This window comes from Meles meles, chromosome 1 (genome assembly GCF_922984935.1).
Source record: "Meles meles chromosome 1, mMelMel3.1 paternal haplotype, whole genome shotgun sequence".
Lineage (NCBI taxonomy): Eukaryota > Metazoa > Chordata > Mammalia > Carnivora > Mustelidae > Meles > Meles meles.
The window spans coordinates 2,460,916-2,478,122 of NC_060066.1; the positions used below are offsets into that span (position 1 = coordinate 2,460,916).

Genomic DNA, 17,207 nt, shown 5'->3' on the forward strand with positions numbered 1-17,207 from the left:
CCCCCACCCCAACCCTGCAGGAGTCCAGACGGCCACCATCGCCAGATGACAGCATCATGGCTGGCTCACCCAGGCAGCTTGGGCTGGTGCCAGACACCAGGCGGGGGATCCTGTTAATTCCCATTCTGTGGGTCCCGCCACCCTGGCAGGTGGGGCTGGCTTCACATCCAGCTCTCGGGCGACAGAGGTAGGCACGGAGAGCTGGAAGGAGCTCCCCAGGGCACCCGGGGAGTTGATGGCCCGTGCCCAGGGCTCTGCTCTGACGTGCTGTCCCAGGGAAGAGGGCTGGGTACTCCCTGTGGCCGCCACCTTCCCCGAGCATGCCCGGGGAGCCAAGCAGCAGAGATCGGGGGTCTCACGTGAGGAGTCGGGACCATCTGTATCATTTGCCACAACCAATGCAAAAGGAAACTGGGCCCTTATTTAAAGCTGATGAGGAATCTCAAGACGGAACCCCAAAGCGTTAAATCAATTAGATCCTTCCGGGCTCCAGGTCTCCGGCAGGCTGCCTGCCCGAGAAGCCAGCCACACTGGGAAGGAACTGACCTTGGCCACTGAGAAACTTGCGACCTTGGGCAGGCCTGACCCAGACTGCCACTGCCCTGTCTCCTCAGCTTCTGAACGGGGACTGGGACAGGGCCCTTCCTGGGCCTGTTGTAAACACACAAAGTGTGCGTTCTGGCCTTGGGAATGGGCAGTAACAGGCACCACTCTCACTGAGAGACCAGCGCACTCCCGCCCTGCGACGGGCCTCGGCACTCTGTCGCTGCTGGGGCTTGGCGGCTGCTGACCTGCTCCATGTCCCCTCACAGACTCTCTACAACAAGACCGCAGAGGCCCTGGACCAGATGCTACAGAGTTTCATCATACAGAACCCCACGACCGACGAGCTGCACTTCCTGCTGTCGGTGAGGGCCGGCAGCCACACGGCTGGGTGGGGGAGGCCCAGGTGGGGCAGAGGATGGGTGAAGGAAGATGTCCCAAAGGAGGCAGGGCCTGAACCTGGGGTGGGGAGCGGCCCTGGGATGTGGAGGCTTCAGACCTGGCCATCTTCGGGGATCGCTGTGTCTTGGGACAACTGGAGGGTGTTAACAGCAGGTGCGATGGTGGTAAGTGAGCCTTGAATGCCACATGTCAAGGGAACGGATGAGGACATAGGCCTTGACCTTGGCTGGGACCTGCCCACCCTCCCAGAGAACTCATTCTGCAGCCATGTCTCCAGCCGTGAGGGGGGACTCACAACCCGACACCCCCACTCTCTCACTGCCCCCCAGGGCTCTCACCTTGATAGGAAGGAGACCAGTCAACAGGCAGGGACAGTCCAGGGGCAGGGGAGGACCCAGAGAAGGGACTCTGGCTCTGTGGGAGGGTGGGAGGTCAGGACCAGCAGAGATACCTGAATGAGAACCAAGGAGTCCCTGGATAGAGAAAGGAAGGGAAGGGCCGAGCAGGCAGAGGGTGTGGCAGGGGCCAAGGTGAGACACACGGTGAGCGCAGAGACCAGAATGGAGAGAGCTCCGCATGGCTGGAGCGTGGGGATGGTGCCAAGTTGGGGGAGGGGCGGGGTGGCAGGGGGGTTAAGGTCAGGTTAGGCCAGCAGGGCCAGACCTGGTCCAGCCTGGGAGCCTCGTGGGGGTGAGGGGAGTCGCTGAAGCAGGCGCACAGAGGGAAGCCGACGCGTGAGCCTGGCTAGGGGAGACATCGGCATTTGAACTCACTCGTTCCCACCCCGAGTGTTGGTGACAAACCACAGCGGTGCTGGCAGCGGCTGTGTGGGCCACCGTGGAAGGCACAGATGCGGTCATAGGACACCGCTGGGTTCCAGAATCTCCAAACGCCGTCTTAGAACCACGCACTGTAATCATCTCTAGCTTTGCAAAGGGGCTCGCATTGGGCTTGGAACTGTTGGGAGTAACTGCTCGAGCGTGCGCTGGTATCCCTCTGTAATTCTGCGCGTTCGGGTGGTGCAGAGAAAAGCGTGCTTTGAAAAGGGGTGCGTGTCGCCAAGCGGGCTGAAACCAGGAGCCTCGACGGGCTCTGAGCAGGGAATGGCTCCTCCTCTCTAGCGGGGCTGCAGGGAGCACCCGGACGGCTGTGCCACCGCACAGGGAGAGCTGGACGCGGAGAGCGGAACGGGGGCGTGGTGGGCGCCGAGGGGGCGGAGCCTTGCCTGGGTGGGTGGGGCCTGAGTCGACGGTGGGCGGGAGCCTTGGTGGGGGCGGGGCCTGCTGGGCGGAGCGGGGCCTGGCTCTGGGCGGGGCGGAGCCTTGATTGCCAGCGGCCGGGGCCAAGGGGGCGGGGCCTGAGCCAAGCCCGGAGCGCTGGGCTGAGGTCGGGCTGGCCGGGTGGAGCTGGTCGGTGCAGGGGTGCGCGCCTGCAGCACCCCCTCCCCTCCCCTGCCCACCCGCAGCACCTGTACCTCTGGCTGGCGTCGGAGAAGGCACACGAGCGGCAGCGGGCTATGCACAGCTGCATGGTCCTTCTCAGATTCCTGAGCCAAAACCCCTACCTGGATGTGAGTACCCAGCCTTCTGGACCGCCACCCCACACCCCCTCTGCTGCCCCAGCCAAGCCGTCCTCCTCCCGGAGGCTCACAGGCTCGTGGAGCTCAAGGCCCCCTAGACTTCTGCCGCCAGGATGGGTGGATCCAGGAATGCCCTACAACATGGCCATGTAACCCCCTTTTCACACAGGAGAACACAAGCTGGGGCGGGAATTGGGGCTCCCTACCCAGTCCGCACGACTGGGCTCTGAACCCTGATGCCCGGACCCCTGACCCAGGAGGCTGGGCTCCTGGCAACACCCTTGAAGCCTCCAGCAGCATCTTCCACGCCCTGAAACTCCATTTCTCGCCCATGAAAAGGGAGGAAGCGAGTCCTCCTCAGAGGGATACCCTGAAAGCAGAGGAGGTGTTGCCTTGCCCCAGCCCCGGTCCGCGGTGACCGCAGGAACCCCTCCGTCCATCACGACCCTCCATGCGTCCTGCTCCCCAGCCTGTCACGCTTCGCAGCCTGACTGCCATCTGTCACCTTGGGTTCAGGGAGTGAGCGCTCCTGCGTTTGTCAGCCAAAATCAGCACTCATTCCTTAGGGAGACTCATGGGGCCGTGAAAAAATTAGCTTCTCTGCCTGATGCCCGGCAGGTGCCACCTTTTCTAATAGAGGTGGGCAGGCAGGGGTGGTGCTCTGCCAAAGAGAGGTCCCTGCACAGACATCTCCAGCATTCCCAGGGTGCGGAGGACCCCCTAGAGGGGTTCAGAGGGCCTACAGTGTTCTCAGAATCAATTTCCACAATACAGGACCGGGCCTGCGGTCAGGCAGCTCACCGGGGGCACAAAATTTACCAGGTGCCAGGCATTCTGCAATCAAGATAAATACTTTAATGTACTGTTTTAAAACAATCCACTCAGCAACCAGCCACTGGCCGGCTGTGTGTTGTTGCAAATAAAGTTTTACTGAAACCAGGACTGGGATCAGGGCCAGGGGAGTGAGGCAAGAAGAGGCAAGGTCGTGGAAGTGCTGGGCTGGACCATCTTTATTCACAGCTTTGAAACTGTGTGGTTCAACAGGAATTGTCACCTTCAATTTGATTTTTCTAAATGTTGCATTAAAATAGGATTCCTCTTGATTTCTGAGTTTGGGGCAACCCCTTACGTGTTGCCCAGTGTGCCCTGGGCTGCTGACCGTAGTGGCCGGGCTGGGTGGGCAGAGCCTGGGCTAGGGGTCCTGAGAGCCGAGCCCCAGCCTGGCCGCACAGTTGGAGGATTTCTGATGCCGGCCTTGCTGGGGTGAGTGCGCAGCAGGACGGAGACGCGGGGGAGGGTCCGAAGTCACTGGTTCCCATGTTCTCACCACAGCCAAAAGAGGACTTCAAGCGGATGGGGCAGCTGGTGTGCATGCTGGGGATTTTGTGCCAGGACCCGGACAGGGCCACCCAGCACTCCAGCCTGGAAGCAGTGGGCCACCTCTACCAGCTCCTGAGATGCCAGAGAGGTGAGCCTCTGAGGGCCACCGCAGTGTGACCCGCCGCCACCCCAACCACGGCCTCAGCTGGGACCACGCCCACACTCCTAAACGCGCCCTACCCCAAATCTGCCCCGAAACCCACCTCTAATCCCAGCCATATCCCAGGCTCACTCTACTCCCATCCCCAGATGAGCACAGGCCTGACCCTGACGACCAGTGACCCTGTCCTGACCCCTCCTGTCCCCTCCTAGACCCCAAGCCTACCTTTGCCCAGCCCTCACCCTGTCCCACGCCCACCCCTGGCCAGCGACAGAAACTCAGAAAGTGGAGGTGCCGACCCCGGAGCAGCTTTCTCAGGCCCACGGGGATGGGGCTCCCGTCTGGAGCAGTGGAGACCAGAAGACAGCTCCGCCGGCCTCGCAGGAGCCGGTGTTCCCGAAGGACGGTGTCCTCCAGCTTGGCAGCTCCCAAGTCATCAAGGTCAAAGCCCTTAGAAGGCTGGCAGATCTGGGTGGGGAGGTGTGGCCACGCTCTGCTCTGACCCCCAACGCCATCCCCTCTGACAGGGCTTCCAGCTGTTGGTGTGGCCTGGCTAGACCCAGGGGGTCAGAGCCTGGGCCGGGTGTGAGTATTAAAACCAACGCTGGGATCTCACCTGTAACGTTGGTGATTCACTTAGAGCGCTTGGAGGAGTCCCTGGCCCTTGGCCTGGGACGGGGGAGTTGGGAGAGGGGGAATGGGAGGGAGGGGTCAGAGACAGACCCTGTGGTCAGCAGCCCGGGCTTGAGTCCCAGCTCTGTCCCTCCTGGCTGTGTGACCTGGACAAGCCCCTTCTCCTCTCTGAGCCTCTGTCTTCCTCTGTAAAATGGGTAGAATGGTGCTGTGAACCCCTGGCCAGCACGAGCACCCAGTAAAACGGTGCTTTCAGGAGGCTCCCATGGCAGGTGTTCTCTGAGACACCATACAACGTCCTGCCCTGAGTCTTCTTTTTGCAGGAGGCGCACTCTCGGGAAATATCCCCACATGCCTCATTTCCCAGGGTCCTCTCTTGCTCTGAAAGCCAGGCCCTCCTCCTGTAGAGGTGGAACATGGCTTCCCTGTCATCTGGTCTACCTCAGCCAGCTCTTCCTTGGTCAGCCGCCAGGGGGAGCCCAGGAGCTCCCCGATGACCCTTCCATCACCCCAGTGAGATCCGGAACTTTGTGACCTTCTGTGCCCAATGTGACTTGCGTTCTCCTCTGAACATGAGCGAGGCTGGGACCCAGAGTGTGGGCTGGACGCTGGTGTTGACCGGACGAGCCGTGTTTCGTGGAGCCTCATGTTCTGAATGGTCAGTGCAGGATGGCTCTGACACGGTGACTTTGTGGCACAGTGTTGGTGTTGAGCCTGTGGCTAATGGAGACCCCTGTATGTGGCACGCTGGTCAGTCTCCCCGTTAGACCTCGAGCCCTCCAGGCCAGAAGCAGGGTCGTGCCAGGGCCCCGTGCTGGGCCTGGTGGCAGAGACAGCCTTTAATAAACACCCACCAAGTTAAGCCAGATGGAACCAGATGAGGAAGCAGTGGTGACAGCCAGTCGAGCCCCAGCAAGGTCTGAATCCAGTCCCGGCTGACTCCAGTGTTCTCTGCAACCGCAGCGAGCCGTCAGGGTCGCAGTCGATTAGAGGTTGAGCGTGGAAAATCCAAAACCCTGGGGCCAATCCATCAAGTACTGATGTGTCGATACTGTATACACCAAGCAAGCCTAGCTCGACTTCCGGTCACGCTGAAGAACCCGGGCCGCGGGCAGAGGTGGGGCGGGGCAGGAGGGCTCCCTGGCTACCAGCTCAGAGGGAGCCAGTGGTGAAGAGGCCCCAGGGCGTTAGATTTCCTGTACTGAACACAGGCTCTCAGAGAGGCTGAGTAGGCCTTCTGTGTCCTGCCCGGTCCCCCACACAGGGAGTGGACGTTCCGCTCTGGCTCTCTCTCCTTGGACAAGACACAGGGAGGGACAGGAGCACAGAGGGAGAGAGGATGGGAGGGTCTGTTGATCAAGGATTAGTGGATCCAGGAAGATTTGGAATGGAGAACTGACCTGGAATCTGTCCGCAGGTGTGTCCTTGATTCCCTCTGTGATCTTGGGAACACTACGTCTTCATCACCATCATGACCACACCACCAAGACCATCACCACCACCATCACCACCATCACCTCCATCACCTCCATCACCTCCATCACCACCATCACCAACACCATCGCCACCATCACCTCCATCACCTCCATCACCACCATCACCTCCATCACCTCCATCACCACCATCACCTCCATCACCTCCATCACCACCATCACCATCACCTCCATCACCACCATCACCTCCATCACCTCCATCACCTCCATCACCATCACCTCCATCAGCTCCATCACCTCCATCACCTCCATCACCTCCATCACCTCCATCAGCTCCATCACCTCCATCACCATCACCACCACCATCTCTACCGTTACTGCCACATTTAGTCACACGACTAAATTCCACATTTAGTCATGTCCTGGGTTAAATTAAAGTAAGACACCTCCCAGGTATTACCAATCTTGAGACTGCAGTATTCTGGGATTCTGAGACTCTAACCACCATTCCAAGTTGCATCTCTTCACATTCTCAGTGCTAAAACTTTAACCAAAATTCAACATTTTAGAAACCAACTTTAAACAAGTGTTTAACAAGTTAAACACAAGTTAAAGTGTTAAAGAACACTTTAACAAGTGTTCCAACCAGATTTATAATAGCTTAATATTTTTGAAGTTGTTATGAACTACAAGTATTCCACGAAAATCACTTTGAACATTCTATATTTTTTAAATTTTTTAAAAAATTTATTTGACAGACAGAGATCACAAGCAGGCAGAGAGGAAGGCAGAGGGAGAGGGGGAAGCAGGCTCCCCACTGAGCAGAGAGCCCGATGCGGAGCTCGATCTCAGGACCCTGGGATCATGACCTGAGCCGAAGGCAGAGGCTTTAACCCATGGAGCCACCCAGGTGCCCCTCACTTTGAACATTCTAACCAACAATTAATCCTAATAGTCTCACAAACATTTTACCAAAATTTTAAAATAATTATCCTAATAAATATTCAAGCATTATTTAATACTAATTTTTCTATCTAATGTAAGTATAAACATCCTAACAGAGTTTCAAATAGTTCAACAAATATCCTAATAGGCAAAGAAACAGCTTACCACCCTTAACATCCTTGCAGATCTTATACATTTCTCTCGGGCCCCCAGTCACCAGCCTTCTGTCTTCCTCTGATTATCAGATGTTCTGAGTCAGAGCCTGCCGATAGAACTTTCTAGGAGGATGGAAGTGTCTGTCTGCACTTTCCAGGTAGCCACTGGCTACATGTGTCTACTGGGCACTTGTACTGTGGCCAGTGCTGTGGAGGAACTGAGATAGTGAATTTTACTTAATCACATTTACATGAAGACCCTTCCCAACTCTGAAGCTCAATGGCTCCTGATTAAAATGCTGTGAGGAGGACTAGGGCCTGGCATGGGGAGCACCCAGCTGGGCGGAGGCCAGCAGGTGAGGAAGCCCACGAGGTGAGGACAGGGCAGAGGAGGGGAGGAAAGGAGGCTGGCCAGGCCATGCAGGCCCTAGGACAAGCCCTGGGGTCTGAGTGATGAAGGGAGCTGTGCCTCGGCGCCACGGCGGGCATCACGTTCTCCCTTCCCGAGCCTCAGAGAGAGGTTCAGGTAGCCAGGTGCAAAATGGGTACAAGTGTGGGGGTTCCGGAGGAGAGGGGCTCAGACGTCTGGACGTGCTCAGAGACCTAGGCAGCCTGAAGCCCCGGAGAAGGGGAAAAGCGATGGCAGGAGGCTGACAGGTGGGCACATGCGACCCGCAGTGACAGCTGCCCCCTCCGCCGCTGTTGCAGGAGGTCATGAAGCATCTCACCACGGCAGAGCTGACCGACCTCATCTGGACAGCCATCGAAGGCCTGGGCTCCACCAGCCCCTTCCGCGTCCAGGCAGCCGCCGACGTGCTGCTCACCACCATCAAGGAGCACGGGGCCAACCTGGAGACCGTGAGGGGCTGGGGCACCCGCTGGGGGGGGGCAGGACAGGTCTGGGGGCAGAGGGACGGACGCCCAGCAGTCGGCACCCTGGGACTCGGGCCTGATGCAGGAGACACAGACCCCACCCTGACAGGTCCCGCGAATGGATGGATAGACAGATGGACGGATGGACGGACAGCCCAGGCAGGTGTGGTGGGGCCCTGAGGGGTGTTTGCAGGGTCCTGGGGCCCACGTGCACGGACAGAGCTGCTGTGCCAGGCTCCGGGGGAGCCCATGGGGGAGGAGGAGGCGCACACCCTCCCAGAAGTTCTCAGTCTGACAGAAGGACAGACACAGGAGGACTGGACAGCGTAGGAAATGCAAAGGCCACCAAGTGCCCCCGGCAGGGTAGGGTGCCCCGCCCAGAAACAGGATGATGGATCCAAGTCCTGCAGATAAGGAAGCCCCGTGTGGGGGACACTGGACCCAGGCAGCAGGAGAGACCAGCAGTGGCTCAGGGAGGTGGGGGGCACCTTCCAGGACAGCGTGTGCCCAAGTGCTGTGCTCAGGAGATGTTGAGGTGGGTGTGTCTGAGCCTCCCAGGCCCTGGGCAGTGTTCGGACAGAGCCCAAGGGCCTCACATGCCCTGCGAAAGGCAGTGGGGCCTCTCCCCCCTCGGCCTGAGACTCCAGGGTGGAAAAGTGCCTCCCTCAGACTTCAGGGGCGGGGCCTGGCCTCCCCCCTCAGACCAGCCCTCTCCCCCGTGTCCTGCCTCCCTGCACAGGTGGCCAGCCTGGGCCGGGCCGTCCACTTGCAACTGTGCTCCGTCCGCATCCCCCAGGCCAAGGAGGACGTCCTGCACGCCATCACCCTGCTAGCCCGGAACCACACGCCGGAGCTGGTGGCCACCTTCCTGGACTTCTCCATACCCCTGGACAGGTGCCCAGCCCCACGCTCCCCACTGCCCCCACGGCCACCCTCCGCCTCCCCCAGGCAAGGGGCGGGGCTTCCACATCTGCCCTCCTGCCGTCCCCCTCCCGGCCCATGGGGACCCCCGCAGGTCCGGGCGCAGGGAAGGAGCCCACGCCCCGTTCACGGACTGCAGGTCTCCCAAGGCAGGCCCTGGGGAGGAGCTGCTCCCCATTCCTCCCCCCTTCCAGCCTCATTCCCGTCACCCCACCGTGAGAGTGCCCAGGACCCGAGGTGCCCCCGGGGCAGACCCCAGCCAACACCAAAGTGTTGCCCTCCTTCCTGTTCCTCCAAGGACCTCTACTCCCTCCCCTGCCTCCAGGGTCCACACAGCCCTTTCAGGTGGGGCCGGCTTTCTCAGGAAGCCCTCAGACCCCTCGCGTCTGGACATGGGCTAGGGTCCTCTTCCCCCCCAGAATCCCAGTTCTGAACCTCAGGGGTTCAGTCTCTACCCCCAGCTACACACCCGCCAGGCACCTGCGTTCGGTCATTCCTGGGTCCTTGCAGGGTCACTCCTGATCGCGGATACGGTCTTACTCATCCCCGTGTGTGAATCCTGGGGCTTTCTCTCAGCCCAACTTAGTGCCTGGATCCCTTCTCTCCCAGCGATCCTGTCCTCCCTCCTGCCTCGGCTGCCCGCTTCCACGGTCAGCCTCTTGGCTCGGACACCTCCAAACTGGGGCATCTCTCTCCACCACCCCCAGGACCCCCTTACATCCCACCTCCTCTGGTACCCCCGTGAGCCTCTGCCCTCCACGGCCTCCAGTCCACCATCCACCCAAGTCCTCACGTCCCTCCTCCATCCTCACCCCCTCCCTACCAGTATTAATTACTTCCTGGACATACCCAAGTCCCTCGTCCCCCCTGTCACACGCAGCCTGCAAAACCTGCCTCAGTTAGAGCTCCCCATTCTGAATTCCCAGCCCCACACCCCCCTGCCTCCACACGGCCCCTTCCTCTGGCTGCCAACCTCGCTCCCAGAAGAGAACTCCCGTGAGCTCCCAGCCCCCAAGACTCGTTTCCAGAAAGATTTCTGATTTCCATGTGGAAAGGCCCTTCTGCTTCTGTAATCTCTAGTTGTTTTGCTTGTTTGTTGTTTTGGGGGTGGGTTGGTTGGTTTTTGCACGGGGATCAGAGAATGCCACTATCGTGTTTCTGCTTTCTGGGAGTTGCCGACCTTTGGAACCACTGTCAGGAAGGTTCTACCAGCACGTGAGAAGAAGCTGTATCTTCTCCGTCGTGTGGAGGGTTCCAAGTGTGTGTCCACAGATGCACCTGAGGGACCGTGATGTTCCCTGATTTCGCGACGTCCACTGTTCCGTCTTGTACTGAGAACGACACACCGAAGCCACGACCGACACACTCTGTCCACAAACCCTTCCGCGTCCTGCGGGGTTTATGTCCTGGTGGCCGTCACGTTCTTTAGGCAAACGTAAACCTTCCTTAGGGACTGCGGCTTCCGGCATAGAAAAGTGCCCCCTTGTCGCGTGGAATGCTCCCCGGGCCCGAAATTCACCCTGTCTGCTACCAGGACAGTGGAAGCCTGTCTGCTTCCCCGTTTTCCCCTCTTGTCCAGTGTGTGTCATCTCACACCCAGCACAGAGCCCGGCTTTGGTGTGTCTGAACCGCTAGTCCCTTCCTTCTAATGAGCGCGTCCAGCCCTTCCTTCCCACTTACCCACGCGATGGGTGTGGGGCGTCTCCCCTCTGCCCAACGTCCCGCAGTTTTGCACGCGCTGTGGGCGTGTTCTACTGCCCTCCTCTTCTACGGGGCGTGTGCTCTTGGATCCTTAATGTTTTTAATTAAGGAAGACGGTGTTTTGCAATAGTCCCTATGTTCGTGCTCCCGACCCATTTTAATGCCCTCGGCCCCTTGTTCTGTTATCTAAGCTCTCGCCATGTATCCTCTGCGGGAGGCTTCTAGCCCTCTCCGTGCCGGACCAGACCCGCCTCCGACAGCCGGCTCTCCAGGGCTCCCGTGTGCTTGAAGGACAACTCCGCTGGGCATAAAAGCCTCGGTTCACACTTGCTTTTATTGAGTGTTTTTCAAGTGCTGTTCCGCGGTCGCCCTGCTTTGTGACTAAAATGTCCACTGATCGTGGTTTCTTTTTCCTTTATCAAGACGTCTGCCTTCGCAAGAGGTTTCCTTCCGGGACACCTTGCAGGGTGTCCGCCCACCTCTGGAACTGAACAATTTTATTAAGAGGGGCCTCAGGGTTGACCATTCTGTGTTCATTCTCCAGGGACCTGGTGGGTCCTTTGAATGTGTAGACTAGGCCTTTGGTCGTCGTTTCTGGAACGTTCTCTGGGTGATAGCTTGAAACATGTGCCGTTCCCCTGACGAGGTCGTCCTTCCGAGCTGCTAGGCGCTCCCGCCCTCCATCTCCAGCACCTGCTCTCCGATCCTTTTCACGCCGTTCATGCCGGCTTCCTGCCCTTCCTCGATGCCCCTCAGCTGACTTCTTATCGTCCCTCTTGGGCATCGTGCGTTTTTTCCACTTCAGAGATAATTTCGCCCCTTCTTCCACATTTTTCCCGAACTCAGCCAACCCTCTGTTCCTCTCTTCACTGAGGTGTGGTGTCAGTGGTGGTTTTCTTTTCAGAAGTGATAACTCAAGGTGGCCGCTCCCGTGTCTGGGTGCTCGCTGGAGTCTGAGGAGGGCTGTCTGCACGGGGGCTGCTGCGGAGGGAAACCCTTCCTTGTTGGTCGGGCGCTGGTTATTTTTTTCTATTTTTGATTTTTTTCGTCTCATTTTGTTTTGTTTTGTTCTGCAATAACTCAGTGGATCTGTAGCTCCTGTTCCTGCTCCTGTCAAACCCTGCTGGAGGCTTCTACAGGATTTCAAGTTCAATGGCACCCTCTTCTGTTCGTCGAGCAAAGTCTGGAGGATTTAGTGGACTCTCTTGGTGGCAGGTGAAAAGGTCACGTGTCCTCCAGCTGGGGAGTGGATTTTTGGAGGTTTTTGGTTCTTTTCTCTCTTGTAGGGTCTTCCGTTTTCCTCTCCACATAGTCCCTGTCACTGCTCACTCTGCAAAGGCACCTGGTTCTTTCCCCCGATTTTTCTCCCCAGAGCCCTGCATCTTGGAGGCTGCCCTTCCCGCTGCACCAGCTCCATCAGCCCCTTTCCCGTGGTCCATGCCCCTTTTTTCTCTTGTTTCCCTCTTGTCGGCCTGCGATGGACTTTGCCTTCCTGGAGGTGAGTGGGTTCAATTCTGAGCCCTGCCTCTGGCTTCCCTGCCCCGTGTCCCGTGGTCTCCTCCCCCTCCTCGGCCCCAGGGCCCCGGGCAGCGGCAATGGGCACTTGTGTTTGCCTACAGTGATGTCGAACTCAGGTGTCCTCTGAGGTCACGTCTCTGTGCGATTTTACTTTTCCCTCCCTCTTCCTCCGTGTGGTTTCTCAAGGTTACTTGAAGGGCAAGGAGCCTGGAGGCCGCCTGCGGTTCAGCTGGGCCTGCCCTGCAGCTTATACCTTCCTTCCGCCATCCCGAGAAGCACATTTGTCCTGGACGGGAATGCACTTGCCACCGAGGGTCCTTAACCTGGACTCACGTGGGCTTCTTGCCCGCCCGGGGACCACGTCAGATTCCAGGCTGTGCCCGGGGGTTTCTTTGAGCCACGCTGTGGTGTGAATTCAGACCCAGATCGGGTTTCCTGATTCGGACTCTCGGGAGCAACCCCTCCCTGCACCCAGCGCTCCGACGGAGGCGGGCGGGCCTCCTGGCTGTTTCCCTCCGCAGACGGCGGGTTGGTGGCTATCGTCCTCACAGGGAACCAGCGGCTCTTGGGGTCCCACTTCTGCGATGGGGGTAGACTTCCACCTGGAATAATTTTTCTTTCTCAGAAGCGCCTGAAGCTTCTTAGGAAACATCGGAAGCATTCTTAGCATCAACGCGGCGTGCCCTCACGCTGTGAACAGAGCGGCGTGGTGGGTGCCCGCCCGTCTTCCTCGGTCGCGTGGCTTTCCCTCCACGGTGTGTGTTTACAGTTCATTCCGATACGCTATCTGTGGTTGCAGGTCGCTCGTTTCTGTGGCCGTTCAGAGCCTCGTGAAAGCCGATCACCCTTTCTGCCACGCATTGGGGTTGTCGCCTGCTTGGGTCTGTGACTAACGCACCCTCACGTGCTCCCAGGTGCCCCCGTGCGCATCCCGGGGCGTGTTCCATCCCCACCGGGGGCATGTTCAGGACGCAAACGCCCTGGAGTTCTGCACGGACCCAACGTTAACGGGCCCATCAGACCGTTTTCCAAAGGGCTCGTGTTGCCTCACGCTCCCGCCGGGATGTTTTTGAGAGATCTCGCTCCACATTTCATCCACGCTTAGTCCTGACTTTCTAACCACTCGTGAAAATGTCACCCGCCTGGTGTACAGATCGCATCGTGACATTCGTTCGCACGTTCCTAATGAAGTCACGGTGCCGGGCGCTTGGCCGTTGGAGTATCGTCTTTGGTGATCTGTGCGTCGGGGACCCAACGCATCCGTCTCCCGGGACGTCCCGCTTTTTCTCACCCACTCCCAGGAACTTCTGGTACAAGCCTCTCCCGACTGTGGAAAGCCTTTCCCGGCAGGTACAATGCAGCTTGTCTTTTCGCTCCCTGAATCTGCCTTTTGATGCAAAGGAGCGCAGGTCCAGCCCTCCCCGCACAGGGTCTCACAGAAGTTCTGCCGACTGACTGCCTTTCGACCTCAGGACCCGGCCACCCGGTAAGTGAGACGGCGCGCACGTGAGGCCGGTTCCTGTTCAGTGACGAGCCCGGCCCGTGCCCGCAGCTCGGGAGGCTCCCTGCCTGCCCGCCAAGTGTCCGTGGGCAGGGGGCCTGTGTCTGGGCTCAGGTGTGCTCCGCTCACCTATCCCCCTGCTGACACCCAAGGTCCTAATTCCTATAGCATCACTCAGGTTCTCAGCACCTGATACAGAACGGCCTCCCCGCTCCTTCCTCGACGCCTGCCCAGCGGCTCTCGGCCCTGCGCATCTCGCATTTCTACGTGGACTTACACTTGGCTTGCCAAGTTGTCTTTCTTTTTCTCCCGTGTTTCTCGTTTACCCTTTGAGGGTGACTTTGCTGGGTCATCCCCCAGCCGCCCACCGCCGGCGTAGGTACAGCCCACAGTGTGTCACGCTGGCTCCTTTCAGTAATGGAATCGCGCCGGCGAGACCACCTCCCACACGGGAGCTGGGATCTCGGGGGTGCCCTCCAGCTGGGGACAGGGCTGAGCGCCCCCGGTCCCAGCCCGCCGCACACCCTCCACCCACGCTCACCGCCCTTCATTTCTTCTTCATTTTATTGCCGCTAAGCACATTCCTAAAAGTACATTCTCGTCGTTTTTCCGCCGTTGTGCTGCGGGGGGTGGTGTCACTGTTGTCTTCGGAGATGCGCTTCCTCCCGGTGCTGACCCAGGCCTTGAGGGGCAGCCTGTCCGTCGGGACAGAAACCCAGCAGCACCCACTTTTCTTTCCTTAGGAAGGTGTCAAGTGTCTCTTCCCAGCCCTTCTATTTTGAATTAATAAGCTTTCTTTTTCGGAGCAGTTGTGGTTCATAGAAGAATCAGCAGAACACCGCGTCCCGCCGCTGTCCCCCCTGATAGCCCCCGGCGCAGGCCGCTGTGTTGGCTCCAGCCGGGGGACCGTTCTGAGGCGTCGTCATCCACGAGAGCCCGCGGTGAGGTGGGGCTCGGCCGGGCACCGACCGTCCATCCCGCGGGCTCAGACGGGCGCAGTCCGTGCACTGCTCACCTGTCCCGCAGAGTAGCGTCACTGCCGGAAATCCCTGCCGCCCTCCCGACCCCTCACGGCCATCGATCTACCTGCCTCCGTGCTTTCGCCTTTTCCAGAATGTCGCAGACTTGGAGCCGTGCAGTACGGGGCTTTTCCCTCCGGCTTCTAGTCCTCGGCGATACGCATGTCGGGTTCCTCCATGTCCTTCCCGGGCTGCCCTCCCGGCTCCCGGCTGCCCCGACTCTGCCTCCTGCCGGTCCCTCCTGTCTCTGGTCTCTCAGGACGGGGCCACAGGGCTCGGGCCCCAGAGCTTCCCTCACTTACACTCATCTCCCCATGGCTGCCTCCATTCCCGCGGCTCTAAGTATCCCCTATACAGATGCCTGCACTCCCCCCGAGTGTTCACCCCCGCCGGACGGCAGCATGTGAGTGTCGGGCAGGCATTCCGCACCAGACACACCTGGGCCACGCCGCTGGCCGTCCCCGTAAAACTGTCTTCTTGGGGGTTTCCCCACGCCGATGCCATCAGCCCGGCTTCTCAAGCCAGAGCTCTGGGGCCACCTGGACTGTCCTGTCCACACCCAGACCTACCCTCAGCGAGTCCTACAGCTCCAGCTGCCCTGTCCCCCCAGCCCGTCGGGACATCACAGGCTCACCCGGAGCCCCAGCAGCCAGAGGGAGGCCTCAGAGATAAGTCGGACCGCGTCTGTCCTCTGCTACAGACTGTCCCGTGGCCCCGTGTCATTCAAAGTCAAGGCAAAAACTTGACAGTAGCCGACAAGGGTGTGGCCTGGCCCCACACAGTCGCCGTCCTCCTCTCCCAGCCCTGCTCTCTCCACTCCGTCCCCGGCCCTTCCTGCCGGCCCTGAGCACACCAGCATCGGCTCTGGGTCGGGGCCGGAATGTTCTCCCCACCCCAGAGTGGCGCGGCTCCCTGCTTACGGCCTCAGATCTTTGCTCGCGTCCCTTCCGGGTGAAGGCTCCCCAGCTGTCCCACAAAAACCCTGACCGCAGCCAGAGGCTCCCTCCTGCCGCCCCCCTCCCAGCGCCCCCGTCACTTAGTCCCACACACCTTGTTTGCTGGCTGAGTCCAGCCGGAGGGGTCACTCCCACACAGACAAGGACTTTGCCGGTTCTGTCACTGCTCTGTTCCCAAGCTGGTCGCCCACATGTGACAGGTCTCAGCACCCATATGCCAGCAGAGCAAAGGAGAAGCCTGGGCCGCTGGTCGCCCTCGCTCCTGGAGAAGCATGTCCCTTAAGCTTCTCGACGCAGCCTTCGCTCCCGGAGACCTGCGCACTGTCTCACGGCCAGGACGGGACAGCAGGGACTCGGGCCCCGGTCCTTCCCGCAGCAGAGGCCCCACTCTACAGTTGCAGAGCAGCTGTGCACCCCGGCCCAGGCTCTGTCCTAAACCTGGGGTGGGGGCTTCTCCAGGCCCCGCTGTGGCCTCCCCGTCCCCACCCCACCCCCGCTCCTCCAGCCCCTTCCACCCAGCACTTGGCCCCAAAGACCACCACCTGGCACAGAAGACAGAGGGCCATCAGGAGCCCCAAAGCCCCCGCCTCCCCGGGACTCACAGGCCCATGTCCATGGACCAAGTGGAAAGGCCACAGGACTGGGCAGGCCTGGCCTCCAGCCCCAGCTCCCCGGTCACAAGGCAGGGCCGGATCAGTCCTCAGTTTCCCCATCTGCAAAATGAGCACAAGGACACTGTAAAGCTCTGTGCATACGGTGATGGCCCCACTCGGCCTGGGGTGGGCCCAGGAGCTGGACCCCAGCAAAGCCAGGCCAGGAGGACGCAGCCAGGCAGGCCTCCAGGTAGACGAGCGGAAGGCTGAGGAGGGCAGGCCCGGTGGGGAGGCTCTCGGCGCGGGCAGCAATGGCAGGCGTGGAGGCCCAGAGGCAGGAGAGGGGGACAGATGGCAGCGGCCAACTGCAGGGGTGCTGTCCACACCTAGGAGCCATTGAGGGTGGCAGGGAGTCTACAGCTGGGGCACAGGGAGCCTGGAGGACAGACCCCAGGAGTGGGGGAACCCAGGCGCCTGGCCCAGGGCAGCTGGCCCGCCACCTCCTGCCTGTCCCGTGGGCCACACACACACCCGTCCCTGCTGCCCATTCTCTCCTCCAGTGCCCCCCCCAGGGGCTCCCCACGCCCAGGGGATGCAGCCCAGCCTCCTCCCTTGGCTCCTGAGGCCCTGGAGGTCTGCTGGGGCAGCTGAGCGCAAGCTCGGCCGCCCTCATGACCCCCCTTTGCCTGCAGCCATGCCTTCCGCTTGTGGAGGGCCCTGGGGGCCGAGCAGCCCGTGAGCCGCCTGGTACTGGCCATGCTACTGGACTGGCTGCGGGAGCGGCCACTGCCCGCCGGGGCCAGGGACGGCAGCCCCCAACCGGAGGATCAGCCCTGGCTGCGCTCGTTTGCTGTGAGTGCGCGACCTCGTTTTCCCCCAGGCTGACACGCCCCCAGCCCAAAAGCCTCCAAGCTGTAGCCCAGAGCCCCCCAGAGCCCCTCCCCACCCGGAGCCC

General features: G+C 60.2%; 1 protein-coding gene across 1 annotated transcript in view; it reads left to right on the top strand.

Annotated features, from left to right (window-relative positions):
• The window catches only part of LOC123939760 (maestro heat-like repeat family member 5), a 67,139-nt gene that overhangs the window by 34,618 nt on the left and 15,314 nt on the right, over positions 1–17,207 (top strand). Inside the window, exons 14-20 of the mRNA XM_046001585.1 lie at positions 813–908; positions 2,411–2,515; positions 3,857–3,992; positions 4,273–4,445; positions 7,879–8,028; positions 8,783–8,937; positions 16,945–17,104. Coding sequence (XP_045857541.1) covers positions 813–908; positions 2,411–2,515; positions 3,857–3,992; positions 4,273–4,445; positions 7,879–8,028; positions 8,783–8,937; positions 16,945–17,104 — 975 coding nt within the window. The remainder of the gene's footprint in view (positions 1–812; positions 909–2,410; positions 2,516–3,856; positions 3,993–4,272; positions 4,446–7,878; positions 8,029–8,782; positions 8,938–16,944; positions 17,105–17,207) is intronic.